General features: G+C 40.8%; 1 protein-coding gene across 3 annotated transcripts in view; it reads left to right on the top strand.

The window, feature by feature from the left end:
• The first annotated feature begins 1,939 nt into the window (after positions 1–1,939).
• LOC126858286 (homeotic protein spalt-major-like) overlaps positions 1,940–20,469 on the top strand; it is a 66,936-nt gene continuing 48,406 nt past the window's right edge. For all 3 annotated transcript variants that reach the window (XM_050608500.1, XM_050608494.1, XM_050608509.1), the window contains exon 1: positions 1,940–3,410. In XM_050608500.1, the coding sequence (XP_050464457.1) occupies positions 3,305–3,410 (106 nt within the window). In that variant the 5' untranslated portion in view covers positions 1,940–3,304. The remainder of the gene's footprint in view (positions 3,411–20,469) is intronic.

Raw genomic sequence — 20,469 nt, 5'->3', positions numbered from 1 at the left:
CCCTCCCGTTTGAAGCATCCTGTCGATCCACCTGTTCTCTCGCGTTTCTGGATATCCGCGACGTGGATATAACAAGGTGTGATTAAGTGTATCCAAGAACGTAAAACGATACGCGTTTCGCACGGATTAGACTCGACGATGCATTTATAAAATATGTGCTTCTTGTGTTTTTTTTTTTTTTTATGTGTGTCTTATTTATTTGCGCTATATAACGCAATTATTGTTAAGGATTCTTAAATACTAGTGATGAAAAGTATATGATTTTATTCGAGTGATAACGAAATGAAGTTATATCTCTAGACACAAAGGAAAAATTAGCTTCATATGTATGCAAAGCTTTTTTATATGATAAGAAAATCCGGTCTATTTTAATTAGATTATAAATACTTGTTTCGATCACGATTTGATCGAATCAGGCGTCGTTTTTTTACACGGCTATACGAGCTCTTAACCGAGGACGATTTCGCTCGTTGAAATGAACGAGCACTTTAAACCCTGCAGTCACCAGAGAGCATCTCCTAGTTCAAACGTACAACTCGCGTAATCAGTAATTACGTAATAAATCGGCTAAATACGCGAGTGTAGCAGCTAAATACTCGTTGGCGAGAGAGAGAGAGAGAGAGAGAGAGAGTGTGTGTAGTCGGGGAAATCTCGATCGCGACGAATGATGTTCGGCGAATGACGTAGCGAAGAAAAATGTCAACGCACCCGTTACGATCTTTTCGACCGTGTTGTCTCGCATACAATTGCCAGAATCGACGACGGCCAGATCGAGCGCGACGGTGGAACGAGAAAATAATTGGGCAGCATATAAAACACGATATCGTCGGCGCATCGGACAGGATGCGATGCGATGCGATGCGGCGGAAGGGGGAGAGAGAGAGAGAGAGAGAGCGGAGAAGCGCGCTAGAATATTCACGCTGAAACGCGCGGCATATAAAATCATAGAGACACGAGTGGCTCTCGCTATATAATAATGCATAAGGAGGCGGCCGCTTCTCCGGGACAGGCCACGCCTCGCATTCCCGCGCCACTAGGTGGCGGGGATATCCAGCATCCGCCGGAAGGGGGAATAAGACAGAGAGAAAGACGGATCGCGCGCGCGGGCAGGTAGGAGAATGAGAGGAGCGCGACACGAGGCAAGAGGGGAAGCGAACGACGGAGGAGCGACGCGAAAGGATTCCTTCTCTCGCGCCCCTTTCGAAGTTCATCCGATCACCCTTCGCGGAGCGCAATCTTTTTTTTTTCTCTTTTTTTTTGAATCGGTCTCTTATGACGTTCTCATATCGTCGTTGCCATATCACAATCGCCAAGAACAAAGCGAAGGTCCTAAAGCGCATGACAAAGAAAGAGAGAGAAAGAAAGAAGAGAAAAACCATATCTTACCTTTCTCTACCTTTCTCTACTCATTTAGGTAGAAACTGATAATCGAGGTCCCGGAGACGCTCGTAAAAGTAACAGCGGGTGAGAGGATCGTCCGTCTTTCGAAAGAATGCACGCGGAAAAGTGCATGCGTGCGACCGACGTCCGTCCGACGATATAACGCGCGGAGATCTTGACTTGTGCCGTTCGTTTACAAGGGTGGATCTCTCTTCGTATATCCGCGCGGTAGCGACGGTGACGGTGGCGCACGGACGGAGAACGGAGAAGGGAACGCATCGCAAAGGAGGTTGCGCGTGGAGAGAGTCTGGCGCAAGCGCCGTCGGGGGAAGGGAGGGGAGGAAGACTGGGGAGAGCGGCCGCGTTCGCGGTAGAGGAGAGTGGCGGGGGGGGAGTGAGAGGGTAGAGAGGAGGGGAGGGCAAGAGCGCGCGGCGTCGCGTCGGTCGCAGTCGGTCGCGGAGCGCGCGATCGGGTGGGGGCGGAAGCGCGCGCAGGGAGTATCTCTTCTCCTACCACCGTCGGTCGCGTCTCGCAGACGGTGGAGAGGGGCGTCTGGACGTCAGGCCCAGAGCTGGTCCGTCCGCCGTCCGGCCGACTCGAGGTATCGCAGAGCTGCGGATTTCGCGCGAGATATAGACCCATAAACACGCACGCGTGTACACACCGTCCGCGCTCTCACACACATAACACACGCACCGTATACGTAACATACGCATACACTCACGCGTCCATCACACATACACGTACATGCACATAACACGCACACACAAAAACGGCGCACACGTGTATATTGTTATACGGGCAAACAGTGCGTGGCAGACAGACACATCGTCACGCCGTCATATTACGCGTTGTAAATCGCGGTAGACTGAAGTTGTCCACATACACGGGTGTACTTACCTGCGTCGCGACGTGAGGGCAGCCGCGAGTGCCACCGGTCTCTCTCGCCGCCATACTGTCGCGAGTCGTCAAACGAACCGACATTGTCGAGCGTTAATCGAAATAGCGTCGCGAGTATCGGGTGTGCAGTGGTGAACGATGACGATTTGTGCGCGAGAGTTGTGATAAAAAGGACAGTCACAGCGACTACGACACTCGTTTCGTCCAAGTTGTGACAAGGCACAGCCGCGAGACAACAACATTGATTTCTATCAAACTGTGACAAGTTAACGACGCTCGTTCTCGGAACGTCTACGACTTTTCAAGTGGAAACGTATAGAAGGAGAAAGAGAGAGAGAGAGAGAGAGAGGAGAAAGATACTCGTGAACCACGTGCGAGTCGCATCGAAAGGAAGCGGTCGACGAGACTCAAAGTGACGGAAAAAGTTGGTATCTCTCTCCGTTAGTGCGCGGGAAACGACGGCTTCCATCTCGAACGATTTCATAGATAAAGAGATCGCGCTGTCGCGGGTGGGGGATGGGTTAGGATACCGGAGCGAGTCTCTATGGATTACTGGCCGAGTTGACACGCTCACCGGCCGGCGGGCGAGTGCGCGAAACGCACTTTTGGCGACGATCCACGTATGGAACGCTTCGAGAAACGCGTGAACCGCTTCGCGCGGGGAGGGTGCGGCTCCTCTAGGTAGTTAACGCCGATGAAGAACGCGGACAGCGGTCGTTGCGTTTTTTCGGCTTCGGACTAAGAGATAGAGAAAGAGAGAGAGAGAGAGAGAAAAAGAAGAGACATGCAGGGCGCCGCGATATTCTCGACATTGCAGCGACGTCGTCAACCGCCGTTGTACCGTCGACGACGTCTCGACTGACCACGTTGTCCGCTTTACTTTCCGTCACTTTCCCGAGGGAAAAGAGGAGAAGGTGGATCCACGAGGGCGATCGCTCTAATCGACGCGATCCCGACCGACGGCGACTGCTTCTTCTTCGTCTAAGTGCGAGGAGAGTGAACTGATTCAACTGCATCGGAGGGATGTCACGGAGAAAGCAGGCCCGACCGAGCCGTGCCCATCTTGAGGAGGATCTTGTCCAGGGGCCTCTGCTGATCAATCCCGTTGGAACTGTCACGAGCGTAATCCGTAAGTGATTCCCTCATTCTTTCCCGGAATAAGCACGGATACAAGGCAGGGATTATCCGTCCCTCTCTCGTTCGAGATGTCACGCGTCGCGGTTGCCTCGTGGTTCGCGCGTTCACGCAACTGGCTCTCAAATTAGATTGGTGAACGGGACGAAGGAAACGGTGCGATCGTAGACGTGACTGTTTCCGAAAATAATAGACAAAATCGGATCCCTTTCTACGACAAGATTTATTTCGCGAAAAAAAGTTTTTATATCCCGGGGAAATTTCCTATAATGACTGGCGAAACATTGAGTTGAGAGAGAAACTAAAGTATATTAAATATATATTTATTTTAGCGTAATATAAACAAACGAGAATCTTGCGCTTCTCCTACAAAAGTGTAGCGTCTTTAAAAAAAAAGAAAGAAAGAAAAACATGAAATATAGTTGATGACTGACATTAGTCAACAGTTTCTTAAATTTTTATAGAATATATAAAATAAAAGTGAGATAACAACATACACAATGTGTACAACGAAATGAATTTCTAGAGGTCATAAAGATCACGTCGCGAGTCAAAGGTTTACATTTACAACATACAATGCCGTTTCCACCAAGTTATACCGTCCTTCGACGAGTTTAGAGCGAAATGTATCGAGCTCAAGTTACGCGATCTCGGTAGTTCGGGGCGCGATAACGCGATAAGAAAGCGCATTGCGGAGGTGCGGTAACGGCTTACGATATCGTCGACGCACAAGCGAGAAAACTACGTGAGAGGTACAGGGCGGCCGCGTCTGACGTTTTATTTATCGGCGATTTTGCGACGAAATCGACGAGTAAGATACTCGTGGGATAGACGCGTAGACGCCGGCGAGTTCCGTAAATTGATGTTTCGAGACGAGCGATAGATGAAATGCGAAACGCGAGATTAATCCGGATGGATCCCTCTCCCTCCCCTCCCGGTAATATACCCGATTCGCTAAATGCATTGAAGTTCGATTCACGAGCACTTTCCGTCGGACCGAAGCGCGCGCCTGCCGCTCTCGCGAATTCACTTCGATAAACGGACCTGTCTCGGCGTAACATCAAAGCCAGGCCTAAGAAACGGCCGATAAAACGCCTTCCATCTCGCTGCCCGATCTCGACCGTGAGCCTCTCTCGTCGCGCTTTCCATAGGACGATTAAATAAGTTTCGCGAAGTTGGCGTTTTTAATTCGATTGTAATTCGAACATCTGTCTTTGATAATTTTTATTCACTAGCTAGGAAATCTTGCGCAACAATATTTTCGAGCTCTCTATTAAGATTTAAAAAATAAAATTGACACACGAATACGCTTGTTACAGTCTTAAATATCAAATATTGCAGCGCAAAATATATATATATGTATATATATATACATATTTTTTTTTAAATTAGAATCCCAATATATTTTTTACGCAACCGTCACATTTTAATATCGGTATGTGAAAAAGGAAATTTTTAATTTCTACATGACACTTTACAAACAAAAGCTTACACGCATGAAGATATTACTACACGAAAATGTAATCTTCTCGGGATTTCCTTCTGTGTATCGCGCACGCGCGATCGCCAAATGTGGAAAATTTAAGACGATGATTTCCATCTATAGGAATATATACTTTATCGGATACATTTACGCCCCCTCCTCCCCCTCTCTCTCTCTCTCTTCTGCCATTAAACATAACCAGAACTTGTCCGACCGCGGGGAGATAAGAACTCGTTACTATAAACTACTTGGTTTTACTGAATCCACGTACCTGACATTCGCGCGTATGTGTGTACTCGCACACTTTTCGCGTACGTGTACCGTTCGCGAGAGATCACGTCTAATGTTTAATGCCAACACGCTTAGCCTCATCGATATAAAAACGGATATTTCGTGGAGGAGCGGAACATTTCGCGGAAAATATTCTTCAGATACGCGAGGCACACGTGTTATTTTTCCACATCGTGATACGATGGAGAGGAAAATCCTATCGGCGATCGCGCGAGGAATGAAATTTCGGCGACGCCTCCGCGAATGATGGAGAGAGGAGGCGCCGGCGAACGCCGCCGGGACGCTCTTAATTTGCCCAACTTTTTCAATCGCAAGTTCTCGCGGCTGCCACCGTTGTGTGAGTTGTACTCTCTCCGCGAATAGTTGGAACATCTCGAAAACAACATAAAGCGCGTCTCATTCCTGAGCGCGTGTACGTGACAGGCCCAGGTTTCTTGCTGAGTCAGAAGCAAAATCGAAAATGTCTGCGGTTACCGCGGTAACGATTAGTCTAAACGCGAAGCAAAAGTTTGCCTAAATGCAATGCGATAATTATTATTATTTGATCCTGATATTCTTCGTGTAGCGTGACTCGTCGAAATACTTCATCAGATGTCTAGCCTCTGTCGCGTTTGCACGTTTTTTGTATATACTCATTTATGACATTCCAGATTGTACAATGATAAATTGAGTTGTTAACACAAACATACATATGACATGTGAACATCAAACGGAAACGTCGAAAACAAGCTATAAAACTATTCATCATCTGTCAACTTTACCGATCATCTAAATTTTTCTACTTCATATCTGAGGAAATGAAACTTTGACAAACAGATATAAGAATTTATTTTACAATTCACAAAGAACATTCGCGATATATTTTCCTTCCGATTTTGATAAAACTCAATTAAAAGATTCTTCATTCTTTATGTTAAAAGTTATTATTTTTTTTTTGTATTATTATAATAGAACAAATAGAACGTCTCTCACAGTTATTTTTTTCATTATAAATCAAGCAATGCAAAATTAATTGAATTTAATATTTGTTATATTTTCCCGTAAAAAAGGATATATAAATAAGTAGTAGTATCAAAATCAATTAAATGCAACTAAAATTACGATTAATCAATGTTTGACGTTTGGCAACTGAGAGCTGGCAATACTTATTGTGTATCGTAATCTAGTATAAGAAATTTTCTGATCAAGGAAATTAGCGCTTCTTATGATCGATCTTTCCACTCAAAGAGATATAACGAAGATGTCCATGAATCATAAGTATGAAACGCAGTATTCACAAATCAATTTACATTTCTCTTTTGCTGTTATCTTAATGTTATACATACCACGAAAATATGAGCGACGAGTCGCCGTATCAAGAGACCGTTGTATTATAGATGGAGATAAAGCGATTAATATATTGAAACAAAATTATAACGACTGTGTAAAAATATTCGTACAGATTAATTTCGCTAAAAATTTGTTTTTAATTCCGTTATCGATAACCGAACAAACATAGTTCTGGAAATTTTTGGCGAATAAAAATAAAAATTCAACACAAAACTAAATGTAAATTCTCGCATCTCAAAAAATAAAAATAAAAATTCAAAAATTCAAAATTCAAAAAAGACAGAATCAGATGTGTAATACATAGTTATTCGTGCGTAATTTTTATTTCAATAAAATGATACAAAGAACGTTCAATTTTTATTTAACAACACTGTCAAGATAGCGATTAATAACAATTTAAAATTGTTATTAATTATCATTGCGATATGGAACGACAAAGTATGACAATATCTTTTTGTGTAAGTAAAAAAAAAAATTGGATTTTATTAGAAATATTATTTTATGACATAGTAACGTATCGCGTAGAAAAGGCGAGGATATTTTCGGTCGTAACTTACAATCTTTTGAGAATTGGGCGAAGCTTAAGGATACTGGAATAGTGCCAAGACTCGCACTGAACAGATAGGATTATACATCATCCGCCGATGTATCAAAATCGCAAGTACATATTTGCCCGGGCGACGCCTGTCACACTTCCGCTGATTTCTGTAGATACATCGTATAATTCGTTCGTTCGTCGAAGAGCGAGCGAGTAGAGAATTTTGAAGGCCGTTCTCTTCTTCAAGTGATCGGTGAACAGTGGTGGAATATGCTGACGTGAAGGAGATCGTTGACAGACGAATAGAGAGAAGCCCCGTCGTGTGTGTCCGTCGTCGGGGACGGGAAGTTGTCTGCCGCGTCGGACGGCGGCTAATGTGTGACAAGTAACTAAGAACCATCCGAGACTTGCACCGGCTGCATATTAATAGATCCTAATATGCGACCGCGCGCGCGTTGCTCCTCGAGCCGGCATCATTATGTCAGAGTGGTCTGTCTTCTTTCCCCCCCTCCCCCTCCTCCTCCTCCTCCTCCTCCTCCCGATTTCTTCCACCGAAGCTTTAAACTCGCGGAACTCGCGCGAGGCGTCGATTTTATGAGCGCCGTCCGAAAAGCGACGCGAACTCATCTCGATTATTTGATATGCGCGGATCATCCTTCTAAAACGTTCAATGAGATACTAATGAAACGGTCGGCCGTTCTCCCGCCGCGCTCGGTTTGCCACGTGGATTTATCGTCTTCGGGGCAGCAGCCACTTGTAGTTTGTCACGCGAACGTGAAATGAGAATATTATTCGCGCTGTGAAGTACGCGACTCTTCGTCTCGTGATCCGCGTATAGATTTGACAAATTACGGCTAGAGCGAGTCTCTCTCTCTCTCTTAGGAACGTCCTCCGCCGTCGGTTAATTATCTCACATGTTGCAGGAATACTTTGTCGGTTAACATAATTCGCCATTGTACTTTCTCGATTGCGAGGATGAATGGATAGTTTATACAAGGATTGAATCGGTTTTTTTTTCTTTTTTTACATAAAAAAATTGATTTATTGAAATATGATAGACTTATATATTATTTGAGTATTTATTGCCGCGCTGTTTAACATGCATATTATTTTTAACATAGTATGCAGATGACTTTACAATGAGGACATATTTGTATGCATTATCGTGTGCAAATAAATATAGATATGTTTAAATATTTAAAATTGTGCGCGGCAAAAACGTTTTTTACATTTTAAGCGATACAGAAACTTGAATTGTCAATAATATATGCGTGAGTATGATTATTGCTATATTTCGGATAATTTATTGTTATAAACTGAATATCATAAAACGATGAAAGAGATTCGAAATTGTAGATTAAAAATTATATTAGACCGGAGCATTGAGAGATAGCGCGATTGCGAAACGAGCAAAAAATATATAAATGCCATAAAAACACTAAAGACACAAGAAGAATATATGAAGAAATAAAAGTTCGTTGCGTTATCGCCTGACCGTTTGTTGCGTATGAATATTTAGACGCGAATATCTACTATGTTACACAATGTATCAGTACAAGGAGACACATGGTTATCATGCCTTAACAGTTTTGCTTATTATTAATCGCTCGCTGCTTTCATTAACTTATCCTCAAGCTGATAACACACATAAATGAATTATAATATGTGTATCAAAGTTTACAAATAAATGTCACTCATTCAATGTTCGATGGAAAAAGTCTTACATTGTCGATTCGACAACACATATGTCATAAATTGTCGCATGCATGTCAAATATAGCTTGTAAATATTTATTTTTGCATTATGTGATCTGGACATTTATTCGCGCGGTTCAATAAATAATAATTATCTATTGTTGGCCCCATTTCTCGCATAACATGGTAAAATTATGGAGAATCGAGGAAAGATAATCAAAAAAGCGATGCGTAATGATTTATAATGAATTACCTTGTCTCTTCGGTTTCCTCTATGATTATTTTCCATCGGTATCCCGTGTATGCGTGGAATTGCGCGGCCTCGGACACATTTATTTAAACGCACGATTTGAAAACAATGTTAATGACGGAAGACGTATGACGGCGTAGAAGCGCGTGAATTTTTGTCGCACCTACCGAAATTCCGATACTAATCAACGATTTCGGCCGCTACATTCCTCATTACTTTAAAAATATCATTCGAAAGCCGACGAGTGTCTCGATTATATATCGAAAAAAATTAGACGTACCACGTGAAAAGTGTTGGAATATATTGCGTCGAGAAATGGAATAAAAATGACGTGTAATTTAAAATAAAATTTTTTATTTCTTACATTCTTCACATTGAGGAATATATTTTTGCGAATTTGCCGTGCACAACGAAACTCAAGGTTTCCTTTAGAAAATAACAAAGTAATTGGAGCAAGAAAGAGAAGATGGGGAGACGTATGACAAAATAATATGGTTACAGAGAAACACACATCCCATTCTAATAAAATTATCCTCACTGTCGTCGAGTTGAATCACTGTCGTTCTCTTCTTCATCTCTACTATTTGCGTATATCGGTATGATTAAGTAGTTTTGGCACACACAACTCTAACAAGTAGCTCACATCATATCGCTTAAACGTCAGATATGAATTGAAACTCGAACATCTCGAAACACGGTAGCTACTTCCACTCTAAAACGAGGAACAAAAGAGAAGAAGAAAAAAATAGAGAAGAATGGAGAACCTCTGGATAAAAACTAAACGGTTTATTTTTTTCGATATAGCAAATTCTTGACTGCTGCGACGACGCGCGTGTATCCATAAAGTGAGACAGAATCCTAAAAAAATTAAAGCCGTTGAAAGAAGCAAGGAGGTGAAAGAGGGAAGAATCTGGGAAAAAGTATAGTTGCTGACTTACCGGTTTCTTGCCCTTTGTCGTGCGTGAATATTTTTGGTCGACATCGCGTGGATGCGGGGAAACGCGTGGGTGTCTGCCGACTGTCCCGTCTGCCAACCCCAATCTATTAGACATCTTAGTGTACGTGTGCGCGTGTTTCTCACGCACACACGATCCCACATGCACGCGCGTGCATTCGGAGCCGGGCTCCTCTTTTCTTTTTTCGCTCTCCTCGCCTTCTTCTGTCGCCGACGATCGGTAGAAAGGGGAAAAAAAAAAGAGAGAAGAGGAGGAGCGTCCACGAGAGAGACAATGCCGATGCTCGTTCTCTCCGCAGAATCTCGAGAAGCGAATGACCGGAGTGTACCTGAAAAATTGATCGCGAGTTAACCCGACACTGGACGTTCGAAATGTCTTCTTATTCGCGGACGAAGCGGAGGAGACACGATGAAAAAGGCGAGAAAAAAATGTAAGAAAAAAAGCGTTCCAATATGCAAATTATTTTCATTATCATGAAGCGATACGATCTCAGTATTATATTCCAAAAATCTTATCAAAATATATATGCGAGATATTAATCTATACACCTAATATAACATATAACAATAAAGTATATAAAAAAGGAATCCAATCCGCAGCAAAGTATATATCAAATATACAATGCGGAATATTGATCGACGGAAAAATTTTGTCAGGCCAAATTTGTCTTACAGTCCTATGGAACGTATAATGCTTTGTGGATGATAAAATGCGCGAGCTCGCAATTCGAATTTCATGCGGCAGTAAATAGCGGCACCTTGCATGCTACTCTCGCGCTGAACAATTATCCGCGATATTATTTATATCGATGTCTGACATCGCGTTCCGTCATTTCGTTTCTTCCGTCGCGTTATGTCACGGCCATGGTACGTCGTGGGTCGCCGTTCTCGTTTCCCGGCGACGCCGCCGCCACCGGTGTCTCGGCACGACGCGATCCGGTCCGCTTCGCTCGGAGCGCGGAGGGCGCTTCTTTTGCGCGTCCTTCGCGCAAAACCTGGGTGAGCATTCCTTCGCGGAAGAGGCGAAGGTCGAGGCCAATTATCGAGTGGCGAGCCGCGAAGGCGGCTTAATGCGCGCGATCCCCTATGACGGGTCATATTCCGTCCCTCTTTTCCCCCTTTTTGCTCCTGCCGCTGACGATGTCGGGCGACGATTACACGTTGGCGTCAAAGAGTACCGACCGTTGCGTAAATTCTACCACCGATATATTCGTCTCTCTCTCTCTCTCTCTCTTCTTTTCTCCCCACCTCCTCGTTTCGATCCGGTATCCTCCATCCTCAAGCTTTCTCTATCTCTTTTCTATCGGATTCTTTCTTCTTTCTATCGGGACATCGTCGTTCTTCTCGGTTTGGTGCAATACGGCACCTGAGATCCGAAGAGAGATCAGAGAGATGACCAGCGCGTCGTAACCGTAATTCCTCAAAAAGATTCCGATGCTCGCCTTCCTTCCTCGCGGTTATCCCCCACTCCCTCCCTTCCAACCCCCCCCCTTTTTTCACTCGCTTTCTTGCTCTTCCCCGGACTCTCCTTTCGCGTTCTCCTCGCGTTGATACGAACCGTCAGTCTGTGTTCGAGAACTTTAGATGGACAGGTAGATTTTAGCTAACAAATTGATCGGGATGGTATCTGTCGTTTCTCGCCATTAGACGAGCGTTGTCGACGAGGACGCGGACTTTCGAGAAATCCTTACTTTCTTGGACTTTGGCGCGATCGAGATCGAATTAACGATCTCGTAACTGCCAAGCTAACGGATATCTCACGTAACGTTGGGCCATGTACGACAAATATTTATCATACGTTTTAAATTTGTGCTTTATTACTCATACAGATAGTATCGTTATATTTACTACTACGTTATTATATATTAATAAAATTATTATATTAGTAAAAACGAATATTATTTGGATATGATTAGGCGTCCTTAAATGCATCTAAATGGGCAATTTAAGTGAGATTTAGCATATAGTATTACGCAGTAGCTAAATTTATGACTCAAAACAACTCGGATGATTCGAAAACGGCTATAAATCGCGATATAATAATTATTTCGTCATTTTCTGTTGAATTGTTGCACAGTGTGACCGAATCGATTGGGCGACGAGCGTATATCGATCGCCACATCGATCCGTGTCACAAAATTTCCAAGGACAACGAACGACGGCTGGTTATTAAGAATTATACGCCCGGGTGACGTGAATTATTCATAAAATACGACGAGTTGGACGGAGGAAATTTTAAACGACGCAGGTGAGACACGTCGCCTTGAACTTATGGACGGAAGGAATAATTTCGACGTGACGTTACATAATAACTCGCGCAAATCGAATTAATGTATGTCCGTAATCGTCGCGTAAATATTTGTTCTTACGCGAGATCTATGCGCGAAGTATATCACGCTCGCCGACATGATAAATAGATGGCGCGTAATGTATGATAACAAGGCGTGAATTATTGATACCCAAACTTGATTATCCTTGTAAAAAGTCGTGCGATCGGGCACATTTCAATCGATTCTGCTGAATTTATAAAAGTTTAATGCGCATCAAATATAATTCGCGGTTTCTAATTAAAAATTATGGGCAGAGAAATTAAAGACATGTCGAACTTGAAAGAAAGACATCGAAGAAATTCGGACACTACCGATCGTGAAAAAATTCACACACGATCTCCTTGTGACTGTTTATTTATTAATTATAAATTGTGTGTGTGTGTGTGTGTGTGTGTGTGTGTGTGTGTGTGTGTGTGTGTGTGTTGTACATTATCCTACAAATTGATTGAGAATTATAAAATTTTAATTAATTAAAATATATTTTTTGTCTACTAATCTAAATATCTACTAAAATAAAAAAGAATATTAACAAATTAATTATAATCAGATACGATCATATTTAATTCTTTTTATTTTCCACAAGAATCGAACAATATATATTCTTCCCTTTTTAATAAATTATTCAAATGCATTAAAATTTATGAGCGAGAAATGAAAAATTTATCCGATGCGCATGAATAGAAGAATATATTCTCGATTGCATTCGGGTCGGTCCTCCGAGCGAGCAAAAAGAAATCACCTTCATGGTGAAATATATCGAGATTAGACGATCGGGGAAGTGTCCAAGAATTTGACCAATATTTTAGACGAATCGCTTATATATGCCGGCATTCGCGTTTTTGCGTCCCGACGCTCCACGTCGTCGCGCTTTCGCGCGTCAATTTTTTCGGCGCGATTTTCATCACCTGCTTATTAATATCGTCACCTCGCCAGTTTAGCCGATAGATTACACCGCCGATTTCGTCTCTGCTTAGCTCGTTTTGGCCAATTAGCCAAGAATTGTCTCGAGTTTGCTCATGCATTAGAACTGAGAGCCTTATTACGAACTGAATATTTTTCATTTTTTTTTTTTTTAATGATCGTGTATCTTTTTTTTCTTTCGATATATCTTTACTTTTGCGCGAAGACGCATAGTTATTGGAAAATATTTTTCTTTCAAAGGAAATATAAACGTGATCCATTTTGTAACGTGATGGATAAGACTTTATTGAAAAGATTATTTATTCAGGTAAAAGTTGTGACGATTAGTGCGATCACACTGATTTATAAACTAAACAGTAATCATTTTTTTATACGTAAATATTATTCAATAAATTATTCCTTTCATCAGCACGTTAATATAACGACATCACTAGCATGCGTATTGAATTTAATATAACTATTATATTACGGTAATGAGAGAAAAAGATAAATATTGTAAATATTTTATATATACAGGTAAATATTGTAGATATGAATAAACATGCGCAGAATATGCATAATGTTGCCATAAATTATAAAACCTGCTGCTCCTTCGCCTACAGCCTTAACATTACCTAACCTACCTCAAGACATAGTATCTTTAGATCTGTGTGGTCGGGCGCACTCGAATCACACTACGGATAAGTTACGTCATGCAAAATATTCTTGTATTTTAATTGCCATATATCACATAACATCTCGAATCCTTCCGAAGCGAATGTTGCCGTAATAAAATATACTTCGAACAGGGACAAGAATTATCGTGCACGATGTTGCAAATTCCAAAAACTCTGCGCGCGCGTACGTAACGAGAAATAGCATTCTCGGATCGAAGCTTGAATAGCCCGTGAAACACAACTATTCTCGTAAATATCGTAAGTTAAATCTACGACTATAATTTGACGATGCTTTTTACAATGTGTATATATATATATATGAGAAGCTTCTATCGGAGAAGAGTTTAAATAATCTTCGCAACAACTTAATTTTATAGCCTTTCATCTCATTAAAGTAAAGAGGAATGTGTATATAAATTTGTAAGAATATATCTCTCCATTTAATATACTACGTATAATATTTGATGCTATAAATTAACGTTATTTTTGTTTGTTTGTTAACTTGTTTAGATTTTTTTTTATTACAAATAGAATCGATTGTGGAAGGCATTACATATTTAATCTTTTTAGTAATAATAGAACAAACAATCGAGAACGTACATATTTTTTAAGAAATAATAATAATAATAATAATTTTAAAAAGATCCTAAGATTGGATTTATTCATATGATTTGTATGCTTACAAATGCGTTATTATCTCGGTTAAATCTACCGACTATGACATTACTATAATGTCGCGTGTAAGTTGATATGCCTGGGATTATAAAAGAGCTAAGAATTCGCGGTACTAGTTCACCATTCTTTTTTTTGTTAAACGCAATGCCCCTCCTCTTTTTCCTGCTCCAATGAGATTCGTAACTATTATTCAAAAATCGTTCAGTAGTTGAGGAAAATCTGATATTTATATTTGTGATTGAATGACATTTAATCACTTGTAATTTTTAATATATTTTATATATTACACAATATTTCGCGTTAAACTATACAAACGGATGGAGGAACCAATTTGGTACATCGTTCATTGGCGTACGCTGCAAGGGCAAGACGTCCAATTGAATCATTGCCAAATTAAGTTCTGAATGTACAGAAAATAGCACTTTCAATGTTTGAATAGTTAAAAAAAAAACGCCAAGCTGTATTAGATAAATTATATTAATTTATATTTATGAAACTTTGACATTCTTTCTCAAATTATTTCGTGCCGATCTTATTTTTTTTTTGAAACCTTTATTAGATATATATTTTTAAAAAATAAAAGAAAAATCAATAAAAAATTACATGTGTCAAAACTAAAATACGTCTATTAATCAATTATTTATGAATATATCACGACAATATACGTATATCATTAATTATAATCATATTATAATCATAATATATCCAAGATATGATGAAAACTTGCAGCGCAATTTTCTGAATATTTTTAGAAAAATTGATACATATAGTAGAATCTTTGAGCGAAGAAACGATTAAGGACACGGTTGATAGGATTTCGTCAGAGTATCATGAAAGGCACGAAATGGCGTGAAAAGGAGGGATGATGATTATGACGTCCGCCAGTTGGATTAATTCGGGTCCCGGGAAGGTTGAGTGAGTCCACCTCCGGGGATATAAGTAACGAGAGAGAAAGAGAAAGAGAGAGGGTGGCGTACAACGACACGCACACCCGGAGTGTGTGTGGATGGAGTGGAGCGAAGGCCTGAAATTGGCCGCGCAGACTGTCGTACGATTCGCAAAATGTGCGTCGAAGCGACGACACATCAAAAGCCGTCGTTTAAGAGGGTCATATTATTTGGCGCGCGCGGGAGCGAAAGGGTTATCAGCCGTCATCGCTATCGTCGGCGGGCGACGCGTACCCAGAAATGCGCGCGAGAGGAATACCACCCTATTTACTTAACAACCAGCACCGAACCGAAACCCAAGCGGCCCCGCGGGCTTATTGCCAACCGACGCCTCCTCTCGTCACTTCTTCCATGTACACACCATGTGCCCATTATGTACAGCCGCTATATGTATCTCCTTGGGTGCTCGTGAGAACTTAATCGCCACCGGTGGCACGCGCCGCGCTGTCGCGTCGACGACATCAATGAGAGGAATCTCCCTCCCTCCGCCGCTATGATAACAATAATAACTTTATTGAAGGTGCGACGAGAAATTCCGGATGTCAACGCACAACGGTGTTTAAAAAAAAAAAAAAAATTAATACAGAAGTGCCGCAGTGCAAAGGGCGAGGCAATATTGCAGCCGAGATGATAATCAAAAACCAAGAATAGAATTATGTGAAAGTATGAAATTAAAAAAGATTAATGAAGTAATAAGTTAATTAAAGTCACTTCGCCGATATCGAATATTTTTATGCACGAAATATTATTTTTCATGATAGAAAGACATGACATTTTCAAAATGGCAAAAATAATTATCCTATTATTATATCTTCTCATAAGTATACTTATATGATTCCGTAAAAAATATAAATAGTTTCTTGTATATATTTTATTTGAATATATATAAAATTATATAAATGGAAAAGCTACAATCCAGTAATACAATAACTGGGAAGTATAGAAGAAACCTGATATAGTTCACTCGATTACCGGAATAAAATTACGCAACAATAAAGATTTTTTTTTTTTTTTTTCGGAAGCTATTTTGTACAAAAATCAGTATTCCCGTTTCTAGGAGAACAATGAAAATGTTTCATTTTCCGCTCGAGGTCCATAATCACCCATCACCGGAAGGCGCGGTACGTCCGAGAACTGTGGGAATGATTCCATCGATCGTAACGCTGCCCAACCCGTAATACGCGCATTAAAAAAAAAAAAAAAGAGACACACGAAACGAGATGGAGGACGCGAGAGACGCGAACAGAGGAGATGGAGAGAAAGAGAGAGGAGAGAACAGACCGTATATTGACACAATGCTCGTATTCCAATATGTCCAAATGTTTCCGCTCGGTCGCACCGCGAACGCTATGCGGGGAGTTCGGGAAGCGGATATCGCAAAATAATGACAATCGGCGTCGCATACACATACACGCACACACAAAATGACGTGGAGAGACGTGTTGTAGCCGCCGCCGCCGCCGCCGCCGCCGCCGCCGCCGCCGCAACAGCGACAACGCCTGGAGGCTGATGAGCGGCTAATGGGGGACTTCCCCTCATCGGTGTTCCACCGATGTGCGATGTGCATCGGTGTTTTGTCATCGGCAATGCCGTTACGTTATGATCGGCTCTACCGGATCACGCTGCGCTCGTATGTGAGAAGTGAATACATGTATATACATATATATAGCGTAGCGCATAGCATACTCACCGTGTGAGACAGGGGGTTGCAAGATGAGAGGGGGGGGGGAGAGAGAGAGACGGGACACATTCCTTGTACGGAGATCAGGGCGGGTGTCCCGTTTTCCGGGTGACTTGGCTAAACGGGATCGCATTAGCACATAGTTGCCCCCATCGGCGCGATGGGAGATTAGCATCTCGATTTTTTCCCCTCCCTCTCTCCGGCCCGCGGGATCTCGCTCGTGTTTCGCTTGCGAAAACAGTCTCTTTCTCTCTCTTTTATTCTCTCTTTCTTTTTCGGTCGTAGCAGCAAACGAAGCGCGATTCGTTGCACAGCTCGAATCGAATGTGCGCGAGACAAACGAGAAAAAAAAAAACCAGGTGGCTCTTTCATTTCGACTATTCATTGATTCGAATGTCAGTATGTTTCGCGGACAACTTTGGAAATTTTGTTGTAATATTGTATGATTTGTTTTAAGGGAATGTAAATGCAGTTTTGAGTACGTTACTTCAATAAGAAATATAAAAACTGAAGCGCTATTGATTTTAATGATATTTCGGAAATTAAAATTTGTGGTTTCAAAATAAATGGCTTTTACTTTTTGTTATATTAGATTGATTTTATTTTTATATTTACCTATATTTTTATAATTGTTTATATTAAATTTTAAGATGATAATTCATATATATCTAATTTTTTACACAAAAAATATCTTAAATACATATGCAATCATAATATATCGAATATTTTAATCAATTTTATTTAAAATTTTATTTATTTAAACATTTCCTTAATAACAATAACGCAATTTTATTAGCTTTTAATAATTATATAAAAATTATTAATTCATAGTTATAAAAAAAGAAAAATCTTTCTCTAAAAAAAAAAAAATTTAATCAATAAAGCTTCAGAATTATAAACAATAATATTTTAATCTAAATAAATTGTGTATTTTGTAAATTCTACGATAGGAGCAATAAACAATTTCAGATTCGTTAAAATATTTGTGGAAATATTCTACGATTTCTCAATACTCGGTATATTCGTATAAGTTTTATCGCTGAATTATACATTAGAAATTTACATAAACCATGTACAGAGCCCTTTTTTTTTATCCATACCGTAGAAAAACTGAAAATTTGTCAGATGGTTCACGCCGGGGTTTTTCTATGCTATACGCAAAACGAACGAGACGCGTCGCTTTGTGTCACCACGATTCTCTCTGAATTTTTTCGGACACCAGCAGAGCACACGTCAGTTTACGTCGGGCGTTTTATCGCACTGGCTCTCGTTGAACAAGTCTCTATCCGTTGATCTTCTTTAACGAATCAAAAGTTTTTGTCGGAGCGTTAAGTCGACGGAGGCCAATTATCGATATGGTCGAGTACCGTTGGCCCTATTGGAGCACCTAATTGGAAGCCGTCGAAACTATTTTAAGGAAATCTATAAAAACGCCGACTTCACTTTGAAAATTAAGTTTTTTAATGCAGTCATCGGATACTCGTGCGCGTTGCTCTTTAAACGCTTGTTACCAGTTAAGGGAAAAGTTTCAGGAGACTCGTCTGCGTATCAGCAAATCTATCTGAAAGGTTTGTGGAAAAATGTTCGAGACATTTCTGACATAATCGATTCTGAGCTGTACCCAGAAAAAAATATATTCACTTATTAAAAAATTACATTTCTATCATCCATGTCATTTATGATGGACAAGAGCTTTCTATTATTGTCTATTAATCTATTTATCTATTGTCTATTAATCTGTTTATATATTATAAAAGTTCTGTTTAGTATTTTACAGAGAGAGGATTGATGAATAATCTTTAATATTTGATGAATTCAAATCAATGAATGGCCATTAAAAATTAAAAAGCACAAAGAGTATACTAAATTAATAATGCGCATAATAAAAAAAATGTAATAACTTTTAAAATATCTTGAAAAATCATTAATCGAGTATTGTAAAACATTACTGGCGATATTCAAATGTAATAGACGCGCGTAATGACAATGGGAGACATACTATGGGAGACCATAGAAATTGAGTATCGAAACCCAACACTTTCGAAAACATGCAATCGGTATCGTTGACGAAGAAAAAGAGAGACAGAGATAGAGAAACACGCGGATGACGCTGGCGAGCCTAGGAGAAATCATTCGCTATAGGGCTTCCACGGGCATTAATGCATCAAGGGATTGGATTTTCGGATACCTATACGCGCCGGTGACGCGAACGGTCAGCCCCCCCCCCTCTCTCTCTCTCTCCCCCTCCCTCCCGTATGACAAGGAGCAGCCAGGCAGCAACCCCTACGCAGGGGTGTCTCCGTCCCTCGATGTGCGCACCGCTGATGTGCTCGTTAGCATATCATACGTGCGGCATACCGTGGCCGTGGTGGGGGTTAGAGGGTTAAATCCTCGACCAATAACAATCCATTCCAAGCCTGTCGCCCGGGTCGCGCCCTCGCCGCGCGAACCCTCTCTCGCACCAACGCGAGGATCCGGTATTATAATTCGAGGGACCTATCTCTTTCTCTCTTTCCCTTTCCCTATCCCTCTCTGATGCTAACCACTTAGACCGTTTATTTGTCTATCCTGCGATCAGACAGCTCAAAGCGACCATCCACAGTCCTTCCCGCGACTCCATTTTTTCTTCTCAATCCTTTCGCCATATTGGCCGGTTCTCCAATATTGCTTCTCCGATTACAGAAATCCAGCTGTCGATCTTGGGATCGCGTGCGAGTGTGATTGCGCTGGTGCCGCGATGATTACGAAAATTTTCTTAGGCGTTCTATCGAGCGAGATTCATTGTCTTACGTTTTTTATCGCGATCTCGACGTTGTAATAGGCAGATATCAATTTTGTTCACACGTGAAGCTGGATAATTAATTCCGCGAACGAACATATAATATTTATTTTTTCAATATCATTGAATGCAGACATAAAGAGCTGTCAATTAAAGAATACGCATTTTTAATATATTCTTTATAAATAGATAAGTGTGTACAATTTTTATTTAAAATAAAATCTATTTAAAACAAATTTTATTTAAAATAAAATTTATTTAAAACAAAAGTTTATTTAAAATAAAATTTATTTAAAACAAAAATTGTGTTTACATTTGCGCGTGTCTTAATGATATTGACATTACACAAATAATTTGTATATTTTTTTTTTTCTAATATTTCACTTAGAGACTGGCGTGTAGTTGACGTCGCCGTAGATTTTAACGAAACGCGGCATCTAAATTAGGGACAAGGAGCTGGCACATATCCAAGGTCGGATAAACACCGATATTTCCAGCGTTTGTATATTGTTAATTACCTGTAAA

The sequence above is a fragment of the Cataglyphis hispanica genome, chromosome 2 (genome assembly GCF_021464435.1).
Source record: "Cataglyphis hispanica isolate Lineage 1 chromosome 2, ULB_Chis1_1.0, whole genome shotgun sequence".
NCBI classification, from domain to species: Eukaryota; Metazoa; Arthropoda; class Insecta; order Hymenoptera; family Formicidae; genus Cataglyphis; species Cataglyphis hispanica.
This window is presented reverse-complemented; position numbering and strand designations above follow the sequence as displayed.